The sequence below is a fragment of the Chlorocebus sabaeus genome, chromosome 10 (assembly GCF_047675955.1).
Source record: "Chlorocebus sabaeus isolate Y175 chromosome 10, mChlSab1.0.hap1, whole genome shotgun sequence".
NCBI lineage: Eukaryota > Metazoa > Chordata > Mammalia > Primates > Cercopithecidae > Chlorocebus > Chlorocebus sabaeus.
This window is the reverse complement of record NC_132913.1, coordinates 78217385-78230449: the sequence shown is the minus strand read 5'-3', so window position 1 is coordinate 78230449 and position 13065 is coordinate 78217385. Positions and strand designations below refer to the sequence as shown.

Sequence of the window (13065 nt, the reverse complement as noted above, 5' to 3'; positions counted from 1 at the left end):
AGTCCAATTCTACTGCTGTTACAACCTTGCCAGGTTCTCAGTTTCCTCAGTTCTATAAAGTAAGAGAACTGTGTCTGACAATGTTTAAGCCCTTTTGGCTATGGTTTTATTACCTAAATTTCAAACCAATACCAATTTATAAATACAATGTGATCATACAATTTGCAGAGATCACATTATAGATATTTATATGAATTTAATCCTCTCCCTAAAAGATCTTAAGAAAAATATTACACATTATGGGGCATTCAATTTTACATAGGGTTACATCAGGCTTTCCTCTCCAAGATTTGTTATGAACTTCACTTAAAAAAAAACACTTGAGAAACACATGCTAAAAACAAAACAAAAACTCAGGAGAAAGTGACCTTAAATATAAACCATACCCTGAAGCCTCATTTCCAACTTTGCCAATAGATTTAAATTTTTATGAAAACTACTGATCAAATTTGTAGGTACAAGATGACTCAATTAAATTTTTGCACTGTTGAACACTCAACCACACTTACGTTGTACGCATCTTTTAACTTTGTTTCTAATCGCTCATACTAAAATGTAACTTAATATATAGTTTATGGCTCATGACTAAACATGGCAAGTGAAACTAATGAAATGATAGTGTGATATGATAACCAGATGTGCAACTCCCACATGCAGCATTTCAGTGTAGTCTGTTAAACCCATGAATCATTAAATGAAAGATTTTTAACTATGTGCAGTTAAGGAAGTCTTCTATTAATTATTTACATAAACCCCTTTTTGAGACTATGCGTAGTGTATGTTAATTTCTCTCCAGTTTAAGAGTTCTTAAACTAGGATCCATGGATCAGCCTCCAACAGTAGTGAACACCTGGAAGTTTACGTAAAATTATGGTATGTGGGTATTTTTCTGGGAAGAAACAATTTTGGTGTTTTTCTCATCAAGCTTATAGTAACTTTCCTTATTTCTAATTTAAGTTACTTGTTCAAATCTAAGCAATTATTAATGAGGCTTTTCTCTCATCACAGCATTTACTGATTTTCTTATAAGGATCCATTTACTTTTGCATATCCCATACTACGAAGTAAGCTACCTAAAGGTGGGAATGTGCCTTGCAAATAATCGCATTGTCAAGTTTCTTTCACCTCAAACTGACAGCTTTCTCCATAGCCTATTACAATTAGTTACATTTTAAAAACACTTGGCTATAACATCTACTTCATTAGAGTTCTAAGAATCAAATGGGCCAATACTTTCAAAGAATTTGCCTTGAAGTAACAAGTAAACACAGATTCTTAAGATACTAGCCTTCTATTTTAAAAGCTTTTTCTCACAGATATAAAACTCTTAAAGGATTTCTAGCATACAAATTAGATGAAGTTTTGTGAACTGGGCCAAGGGTATAATTTATACTCAAATATCCTTCATGTAACCAGGGTACCTCATCCACGGTAAAGCATTTACAAAGCCATGTAGTTACGCTTTCCTCTAACTTGGAATAGATAGGCACAGATTTACCAAAGAAGTATACAAATGTTCCAAACATAAATAAAATTTATTTAAATATAAATAAAATTTATAATTAGAAATTAAAAATCTGAAGCATCTAAAATCGTGTGATAGATTTAAAAATCTATTACACAAGAACCATTTTCAAATACTTATTTTCAAATACTAGATCTTCCAATTATTAAGGCAAACCAAACACTAAAAAAAAAAAAAAAAAAAAAAAAAAAAAAAAACCCTCACAATGCAAATTTCAAAGCATAAGAAAATATAACTTAATTGGAATAAACCTTATTTAATTGTTTTAATTATGGCATGATTCAAGTAAAACCAAATGAAACAAGTTCCAATAAAAATTGTGATTTCAGCTCATGAGAGTATCAAAGACTTGAGAAAATTCGAGGGTAAATGTAGATTGTCTTAAGTACTAGAACATTTGTTCCTACATATACTAGTAACAAATATGCAGTAAAATGCCTTTAATTCTACTTAAAACTGTTTATTCTAGAAGACTCAAAAGGAAATGAAAGGAAAATTACCAAAACTTTAAAAAAAAAAAAAAAAGGCCTCTCTGCCTTTATTCAGCAGACTTTAAATATTTTCCAAATCTTCAAGTCAAGAGTAAATAATTGTTGGAATTTACAATGAGTCATCTGTTTTTAATTTTGCCTTAAAATGACTACATCATTCATTTTGAAATAAAGATCCTAACTCTATACCATAAGACAATTTCTTAACACCAAGAGAAAATTTTTCACAATTCTACATAAATAATCCCAGATTCATCTTTATGCCTTAGCTATTAAAAAAAAAGTTTACTAGGTTAAAATGCAACATCAACATTTTACCTTTATTAGTGAAGTCACAACAATTGCTCCAGCATTTACCATAGGATTATGTGGTTTATCTATAAAATATAAAAGCAATACCATTATTTCAAATACTTAAGCACTTGAGTAATATTATATATTAAAAATAACCTTGGAAAAAGCACAGCTAACGTAAACTCAATTTTGCTTTTTTCTAAGCGCTTTATTTTTATTTTTATACACAAGTACATACACAGAAGGATTTAAAAACACAAACAAGTGATTTACATAGAATAATAAAATTATAAGGGATTTTTTTTTTTAAGAGCCAAAGTTTCAGACTATCACCCAGGCTGAAGGGCAGTGGCACAATCATGGCTCACTGAAGCCTTGGCCTCCCAGGCTCCAGTGATCCTCCAGCCTCAGACTCCAAAGAAGCCGGGACCACAGGCACAGACCACACCTGGCTCATGTTTTATTTTCCACAGAGACAGCATCTCCCTATGTTGCCCAGGCTGGACTCAAACTCCAGGACTCAAGCAACCCTCCCGCCTTGGCCTCCCAAAGTGCTGGGATTATAGGCATGAGCCACCATGCACAGCCTATAGGGGATATTTTTAGGTTTTCTATATTTCCTGACAATAGAGGTATATTTGTATTTCTTATATAATTTTAAAGTTACTTAAAACTTTACATTCTTCCAAACTCCTATTTCTTCTCTTTTTTTTTTTTTTTTTTTGAGACGGAGGCTCACTCTGTTGCCCAGGCTGGAGTGCAGTGGCCGGATCTCAGCTCACTGCAAGCTCCGCCTCCCGGGTTCACGCCATTCTCCTGCCTCAGCCTCCCGAGCAGCTGGGACTACAGGCGCCCGCCACCTTACCCGGCTAGTTTTTTGTATTTTTTTTTTAGTAGAGACGGGGTTTCACCGTGTTAGCCAGGATGGTCTCGATCTCCTGACCTCGTGATCTGCCTGTCTCGGCCTCCCAAAGTTCTCCTAATTCTTATAATAAACAAGAATGTAAAAACTCAACTGATTATATTCTCATTCACTGCATGACATAAACGCCAAAAACGAAACTGTTGGGGACAGTGAAAACATCTATTTACAAGCAAACCTCAATGTCTTAATCTATCTACCTGGTGGTTACCAGAAGTGGGGGAGGGGGGGAGAAGGGATTGCCAGATGTTGGTCAAAGGATACATAATTTCAGTTACACAGGAGAAATAAGTTCAAGAGATCTATTTTATAACATGATGTAGTTAATAACAAGTATTATATGTACTTGAAAATTACATATTGAAAATTGTTAAGAAAGCATACTTTGTCTTCTAATTACAAATAAATATACGAAGTAACGTATGTTACTTTGATTTATCCATTCCACAATGCATATATATTTCAAATCACTATGTTGTACACCATATACACAATTTTTATCTGTCAATTAAAAGTAAATAAAAAGAAAAAAATTATACATTTTGGGTGTATTCATAATGCCCAGTTCCAAAAGTTAAAATAAAATCTTTGTGCTATATCTGATTATTACAATCAAGATTTGCCTATTCCAAATTATACTAAGAGAAGTTTGATTTTTCTGAGAACACATAAAATGAGAACACTTGCTGTTCCAGAAGAATACTATGTGGCATGAGGGGGCCAAAACCTAAAAATGTTCCAAATATTATCTACCTGAAAGAAAAACCCACGTAGAGAGAAAAGAAGAACTTAGAAATCAGATTGTGTTAAATTACTTTATACTTTTATTTGTATGGATGTTCATTATCTGTCATTTCAGAGCTTTTGACATTATCAGGCCTAGACTCTACAGTCCTAGAAGGCTGCTAATCTATGTATTCCAAACGGTATCACATAAACGTGAGTATTAAATATTTTCCAAATGATAAATACTCTGCAAATGCTACATAAATTACACTCAAGATGTTTAAAGAACACTAAATCATTTTATGGCATGACAGCCCAATTTTCAGACATACGTAATTGCTCACTCTGCCTTTGGCTCAAAAGCCAGACATCTGAACATCTGGAAACCCGCCAGAGAGAATGTAACACAACACCAGCCTAACTGCGGTATAAAACCTCGGTCTAAGACCTATGACTGTGAAATTTTCTTGTATCCTGCTCTGTCTTAAGGTAAGATGGAGTTGATGGGTTTAATTTAGAATTTTTAATTTAAAAATACTTATGAATGGCAGAAATAACCTATGACACTAATAAAGGCAGGCTATCATTTAAAGTAATGAGATACCAGAGCATGTTATACTAACAAAATGGACATGGGTGACACCTGAAATTTACGGACATGTTTTAAACTATAATGCAAAAATACTGATCGATTTTAACAAGTATTTATTTTCCCCAAAGGCAATAAAATACACAGCATTCTTTCATATTATATCAAAAGAAGCTCTTCAAGCTGCTAAGCATATGAACTTTACAAGGGTTTTGTTCACAGGTCAAGCTGAGTCAAAGTTTGCTAATACATATACTAAAGAACAAAAAATATTAAAGAGGGTTTCCAATTTAATTTGGATATTTATATTTTAGGTATTATATTGGAATTTTACAGTGCCAAGTAAAAACTGGAGTTAAACTCAATTATCTGACATTACACACGTTTACAATATATTCTCTAGATATAGAGAAAATATTCTCTATCTGGTTGGGATATATACGGTTGCAAAGAATGTGCAGTGCCCATTGTGGATGGTTGGAAAAAATGTGCAGTGCCCTCTCACATTCTTCCCAACCATCCTAAATTCATCCTATCAATTCAGACCTGTCATCCTCATGTAAATTAACTCAACTCCTCTTCTTTCTCAATCCTCCATACATATAATCAGCACATATATTTTGGCACCTGTCAATTACATACTTGTAAGATAATACAATTAACAGTATTCGATGCTTAAGTATGTCTTCTCCCATCATGTATTAGAAATATGTAACTGTCTTCTGTATCCTGTAGTCAGAAAAGTTATTCCAAGAACCAAGGCCCATGTACCCTCCAGAGCTGTTAACAATACAGACAAGGAAAGCTATATAAATAATTTGTTGATTAACCTGATCACTATAAGGTAGAAAAAGAAGACTTCCCTGGGAGATGGTAGTTTGCAAAACTGACATTTCCATAAAGTAACTTGTTTGCTCACTGATAATGATAAAAGATATCAGCCACCTCCTACCAAAACTTTCTATGCTGCAAACATTTTAAAACTACTGTTACTGCCGGGCGCAGTGGCTCACGTCTGTAATCCCAGCACTCTGGGAGGCCGAGGCGGGCAGATCACCTGAGGTTGGGAGTTCGCGACCAGCCTGACCAACATGGAGAAACCCCATCTCTACCAAAACTACAAAATTAGCCAGGGTGGTGGCGCATGCCTGTAATCCCAGCTACTCGGGAGGTTGAGGCAGGAGAATCGCTTGAACCCAGGAGGCAGAGGTTGAGGTGAGTCGAGATCGCGCCATTGTACTCCAGCCTGGGCAACAAAAGCGAAACGCCGTCTCAAACAAAAACAAACAAACAAATTTAAAAAACCTACTGTTACAAAAAACTACTACAATTTATCTATGCACTATATCCCTATTAGTCTTAATAAATCATCACAATCTTACAAAGCTAGTATAACATTAATATTTTTATTTTTAAAAAATTTATTTTAGATATACATATATATACATACACACACAAAAAGTGTATGGTTTCACCAAAAATCTACCCTTGCAATTTTAAATATGAACGAGATCTTCAAATTGTTTTTGCTGGGGCTAAACTAAATCAGGATTCAAGAGCACAGGCTCTAATAAGAATTCAGGAAGGTATAATATAGTAAAGCCTGTATTTACCGTTACTTTTTTTTTTTTTTTTTTTTTTTGAGACGGAGTCTCGCCCTGTCGCCCACGCTGGAATGCAGTGGTGCCATATCGGCTCACTGCAACCTCTGCCTCCCAGGTTCAAGCGATTCTCCTGCCCCAGCCTCCCAAGTAGCTGGGATTACAGGCGCACGCCACTACGCCCAGCTAACTTTTGTATTTTCAGTAGAGACGGGGTTTCACTATGTTGGTCAGGCTGGTCTCGAACTCTTGACCTCATGATCCGCCAGCCTCGGCCTCCCAAAGTGCTGGGATTACAGGCGTGAGCCACCGCGCCCAGCCTTACCATTACTTTCAAGACTCATGGTGTTGGCTCAGGCTTAGAAAACGTCTATGAATATCGAGGCAAAATCTCTTGTTAAACTTTATGTTTCATTCTTATTATAAACAATTCTAAATTCCCGATTTATTTTTTTCTTATATAGAATACAGGATCAATAATTCATTTCTAAAACCATAAATATACATGGCAAAAAAATTCATTACTTACACTGTTAAGTTCATTTGCTCCAAGCCCATTTTATTTGCTTTTTTTTTGTTTCTGAAATCTTCTAAACATTCAAATTACTGTATTTGTTTTCTTTTTCTTAAGTATCTTCCTCAATCAATTCACTAGACACATCTACTCTCCTTTGTTGTTCATGGAAAGTATTAAATTTTTCTTTTAAAATATTTGATATTTTTAGAATAACAGTATTAACTCTTTCAATATTAAATCTAGATGTCAACGAGCTTAGTAAATAAAGTGCTTCTGCATATGATGTCCTTATCAAAGTTGTTAATTTATGGTAATGTCCATAAAACCAAATGTAGCATCAGAATAAAAAGGTTATGGTAAAATGGGAAAGAAAATGTAATTGCTCTCAGAATAAATAGGATGAGAAACATAAGAAAATACTAGTCTCACGACTTCATCTTACAAACTAATAAAATAATGAGTATAAGGCACATTTCATTTTTTATACAGCAGAAAGAAAAAAGTATAAAAGTGTATCTCTCACAGCCATTACTACAACCTTCACTCTCACTTTCTTCAATTCTGTATCTTAACTCATCAATCAGAAACACAGCATATGCTTCAAAGATTAAAAAACAGAAACCAAACCATGGGAATAGTTTAACTTAGTTTGCACTCAGCTAAATGATGTTTAGACTTAAAATCTCTATCAGATCAAACTAACTACTTTTGTCCTCCCCTTTTCTTTTGAATTCCTGTAAAGTCATAAGATTTGTTATTCAAGCATTAAACACAAAGCATTTTTCAAATTTTTTAATGTTATAAGGAGAAAAAGTAAAAACACTCACTAAAAAATAATAATCCTCACTATCTCAACCAGGGCCACAATAAAACTTTCAAATACTATACACAACATAATAAAGTAGAGAGAAAAATACACGAACACCCACGTACCCATCATTTAGCTGCGATAATTACCAACATGTAGTAATAATCACACCCAGCACTCCCAGCTGCCTTAACTAAACTATTTTAAAGCAAATCTCAGGCATTTTGAGATTTCACTCTATTTCCCTAAAGGTGGTTATGAAGAGAAGTTCATATTCTCCCTAGCCCACTTCCCAGTGGCATGAGATGCCTAAAATAATCATTTTTAAAAGCAGGTGATGAAACTCTCCCAATGGATTGTATAGAAATCACACGACAAATATTAATACTTCTAATTTTAATAAAAAAATGTTTAAAACGACTTAGATTGACATAGGAAAATGAGACATTTCTTTTTTCAACCAATGTTCATGTAATTCTTACCATCTTCATTCAAAAATAGTTTGTTGAATCTTAGTCCACTCGGCTCTTTTCCAACATATCGATGCACATATTCAGTTCCAAGATCATTAACAGCAATGGCATATTTCAAAGGTTTTACACAGGACTGAAGACAGAAGGGAACTTTGGTATCTCCAATAGAATGCCTATTTAAAAGGAGATTTTTAAAAATAACATCAACTGGGAAAAAAATGTAAACTGCATAGTTGGAATTATTCTTTTTACATGTTAATTCCAATTCCAACAAAAATTTTCCCATAATTCAACCACAAGTTTATGTCAAAATTAGAGAATAAATTTAAGTACAGTCATCCTTTGATATCTGTGGGAGATGGATTCCAGGAATCTCTGTGATACCAAACTCCATGGACACTCAAGTCCCTTATATAAAATGATAGAGCATTTGCATATAACCTACACACATCTTCCCATGTGTTTTAAATCATCTGTAGATTACTTATAATACCAAATACAACGTAAATGCCATATAAACAGTTGTACTGTATTATTTAGGGAATAATGACCCATGTATCCATGGGTGCAGACCCCATGCATACAGAACTGACCTATGTTTAAGAGAAATACTGTGAAAAAAAGCAAAAGCATAAAAGTATTCACATAACAGAATAATGGTTTTAAAGTAGGTAATAAATATGTAATGTGGAAATTTTCCTCTGAGGGCAAGAGAGTAAGAGTACGCTCCTCCTTACTCCCACATGTATTCAATCACATAAAATAAACTAGCCCTTTTAGAAATTATTCACCTTTTTTTTTCAATTCATAGCTGTATGCTGTGACTAAACCATGGTTAAAAAGTTAAACAGAGCTCAGTTTAGATTCAATACTATTTTCTGAGACCCTGTCTACAAATGCCTCATCTTACAAGCCACATCCACTCACAATCCTGGCCCCATTAAAAGAAAAAGCATCCAGTTTTATAAACCTGACACAGCTGGCACTAAGTTCAGTAGGCAGTCATCATTACCATGGAGATAAATAACAGAGCAAAAAGAAAGCTTTATATTACTACCAAACTGAGAAGTACTTGAAGTAGAGAAAAGATTTGGGAATGAAAAAGTTCTGGCCAACCCAATTATAATGTAAGCTTCACAAAGGCAGAGATCTTTGATTTACTTACTGATATATCCCAGGTTCCCTGAACAATGTCCCAACACATCACAGGCATTCACTCATAGTGAAAGTCATTCATAGTTAAACTGGGCACTATATTAATAACCACCCGAAGCAGAGGGTGACAGACACATCAGAGGTCAAACAGGAATGCATACCCACCTCACTTCTGAGTGTACTACAGAATATAAATACGTATGTATAAATACCAAAAGAATACTTTTCCTATCAAATTTATTCATGTGTAACTATAACCTTAAACTATATAGTTATACTATGTAAGATTATAACTTCAAACTTGACAATCATTCTAAAAAATGATTAAAAGCTTGTCTTATTACCTTTGGATTTAAAAATACATATGTTCTAGTTCTGAAGTCAACTTTTTGAATTCTCTAGATAAAAAAACTAAGAGACATAGAGAATGTTTAAGAAGAGAAAAATCATATTCAATATTACATGATAATAATTTCCTTCAAATTCAAAGACTTCCATTTCTTGATTATTTCCTAAAATGCAAAAACAGGAATACCATTCCCTACTGGAATTTGCTTCATGGTTAAAGCCACCACGTCTTTTCATTTCATTGTGTCCCTTCATAGCACACAACATTTAATTCAACACATGGTGACTGCTCAGTACATTTTACAGACCCAAATGACGATAAAAGCATATAATAATGTAAGAAAAAATAGACTAGAAGTTAAGAGATCCAGGTGTTCATTTCACCTTTGCCAATATCATGTCAACTATGGGCCTCAGATTCCTTACTTTCAAAATTAATGGGCTAACCCATATATTTTTTATTGTAAGTACTTGAGGATAATTAGTAAAAAAAAATTAAAATCACCTAAAATGAAGGTCCTTAAGAGTCACAAATTTTTGGCTAGGGGCAGAGACTTATGCCTATAATCCCAGCACCAAGGCAGGAAGATTGCTTGAGGCCAAGAGTTCAAAATTAGACTGGGCAACATAAAAGATCAAATTTTCATAAATGGAAAAAAAGTTTTTAATTGCAACATTATCTTGAAAAGTAAAATCTAAAATTACTAGGTTAAATGACTTTTGGTAGTTTTAACAAAATTTAGGTAAAATTACAACTCTGATATAAAGCTTTCAAGCTGTATTCACTTACAAGTTATACATCTTATGTAAGTTATATTTTAACAAAACAGAAATACTTTAATAAAAAAACAAAAAACAAAGGAATACATCTCTGAGCTAAGTCTTTAAACGAGTGAAAAAAGAATACTGATTTTTCTCTTTGGCATAATTTTCTGATAAAACCAAATTATAAGGTGATAATAATCTTTATGTCTAATTCCCAGCACAATGAACAGTGTCATTCTTGAAAAAATATTCTAGAACTTTACCATTTTCCAAGGGCCTCTCTTAATTCTTTGATTTTTAAATCAAATCATTCTCTTTAAAGTGCCCTCACATCACTATCCTTTTTATAATTCTGCAAGTTCCTCATCTGTCAGCAGCTGTGCCTGCAATGTAAGCAATTCCCAAATGCTGCTTTCATGGACTTCATGAAATCCTACATGTTTTCAACTGACTTTTAACTTTGCAAATAAACCAATGAATAATGGGATACTTTATGTTGCACTGTCTTAATTCTCATGCTAATTATATCAGGAACACAAGGAACAAAGACGATGACAGATGGGTTACCAATGTTAAGTTGAGAAATAGGGACTAATTTTATTACTGGTCAGTTCATTAGAGAACAGTGTCATGTTTTGACAAGTCTGCTTTTCTGAAACAAATTGGTAACTGCAGGTATTTGAATAATACTCAAAAAGTGAGACTACAACTGTGACTAAAATAGATATAAAACTTAATATAATGTTACTGTTTCAGTTGAGTTTTTAAAACTTAAATTAAAATCTAAATTTACCTTTTGAAATTATGTCCTGTTAGGAAATTAGTCAATTTCCGTTATAAAAGATGATCTTCTCCATGTCATTTTCACCATTATACAAAAGTTAAGGCTTAGAGTTCGTTTTCATGAATTTGAAATAAACTTACCTCTGTCCATCTACTGTACAAACAGACACACCCCACAAATCAGGACTGAATTTGGCCAGTTGAGGAATATAATCTGCAACCTATCCAAAAGATTGGAAAGAAACGAATAGATATAATATTGGCAAATAATATATTTTCTTCCACCAACAAATTTCTTATCTCATTTACCTTCTACCTATGACTAGTTATTTTACAACACTCAGTGGCTTCATAGTCTATCTTCTATAACAATGCTCATGAAAACTAAAGGCAAAACAGAATTGAGAATTACGAGATCTAAAGTGACTTCTCTCAGTCTCTATTATTTATTGTTTTCCAATGCATTCTTTCTTTCTAATGCATTCTTTCTTTCCCATGTTTAGCAGGAGAGTCTGGCAGAGGAACTTGAACTGTCTTTTTTTGTTTGTTTTTTAAGCAGGAAAAAAGTAAAAAAATTATTTAATCAGAGTCATGGGTGCTAGTAGGGTTTCACTAAGACATTAGGAATCAAGTACTTAAAAATAAGTAAGAAGTATTTACACTGAAGTTGTTACACAGTTGAATCTTAAACACGGACTCAAACTTCAAACAGTGCACTTATATGCAGATTCTTTTCTGCCTCTGCCACCCCCAAGACACAAGACCAATCCCTCCTCTTCTTCTTCAGTCTAAACACAAAGATGATGACAATGAAAACTTTCAAGGTGATCCACTTCCACTTAATAAGTAGTAAATGTATTTTCCTTGTGATCTTCTCAATACCATTTTCTATCCTCTCACTTTATTGTAAGAACACGGTTTATAGGCCGGGCGCGGAGGCTCACGCCTGTAATCCCAGCACTTTGGGAGGCCAAGGCGGGCGGATCACAAGGTCAGGAGTTCGAGACCATCCCTGCTAACACGGTGAAACCCTGTCTCTACTAAAAATAGAAAAAATAGCCGGGCGTGATGGTGGGCGCCTGTAGTCTCAGCTGCTCTGGAGGCTGAGGTAGGAGAATGGCGTGATCCTGAGAGGCAGGGCTTGCAGTGATCCAAGATCGCGCCACTGCACTCCAGCCTGGTCGACAGAGCCAGACTCCATCTCAAAAAAAAAAAAAAAAAAAAAAGAATATGGTATATAATAAATATACAAAATGTGTTAATGGACTATTTATGTTATTGGTAAGGCTTGTAACAGTAGTTAGAAGTAGTTAAATTTTAAGGGAGTCAAAAGTTATACTCAGATTTTTGACTGTGTGTGGGGTTGGCATCCTTAACCCCTGCTTTGTTCCAGGGTCAACTGGATTATACTAAAGCTACCCAAAGTTAAAACAAAAGAAAACAAAAACTTTCTATATGAAAATCAAACAGTCCCTAGTATTATTTAGAGGATTTTAAAAATTAGAAACATTTCATTTAATACGGCAGGATATCAGTCTGCAGAAATTCTGAATAAGGTTTTTTAAATTAATTAAAATTTTAAAATCCATCACCATCATCTGAAAATAAAAAAATCTTACTCGATTTCTCTTTAGCCAGAATAACAAAGTTAAACATTTAAAATATTGTAAAAACACTAAATCCAGTGGCTTCACTTAACTTAAATTTCTTAAGCAAAGCTAAAGTGTTTTCTTTAGCAAAACGCAACTACACAATTTACTCTCTAGACCTCAAATTGAGCTGAATTTATTAAGTGATTGGGTTATGAAAATATGTACATCAAAAGCATTACCTTTCCTCCAGACTGCTTTTTAGCACTTTCATATAACTCATCAATGTGTGAGGTAAAAGACATAAAGTCAGGAATGACAAACTTTCTTCTAAAGGCTTGTGTCAACAAAACAATGTTGCTCTGAACACATCTGTGGAATGTAAGAAAAATAATTAATAAATTGGGTACCTTTCAAATATTAGAACTTGGTAATAATAGTAACAATTAGTACACTGTTTAATAGATAAATTTATCATT

The 13065-nt window shown here is 33.8% G+C and overlaps 1 protein-coding gene across 3 annotated transcripts in view; it reads right to left on the bottom strand.

The window, feature by feature from the left end:
* GLS (glutaminase) overlaps window positions 1-13065 on the bottom strand; it is an 86079-nt gene that overhangs the window by 53441 nt on the left and 19573 nt on the right. For all 3 annotated transcript variants that reach the window (XM_007965667.3, XM_007965664.3, XM_007965665.3), the window contains exons 4-7: window positions 12829-12958; window positions 11139-11218; window positions 7956-8119; window positions 2335-2393 (exon numbers count right to left, since the gene is read on the bottom strand). In XM_007965667.3, the coding sequence (XP_007963858.3) occupies window positions 2335-2393; window positions 7956-8119; window positions 11139-11218; window positions 12829-12958 (433 nt within the window). The remainder of the gene's footprint in view (window positions 1-2334; window positions 2394-7955; window positions 8120-11138; window positions 11219-12828; window positions 12959-13065) is intronic.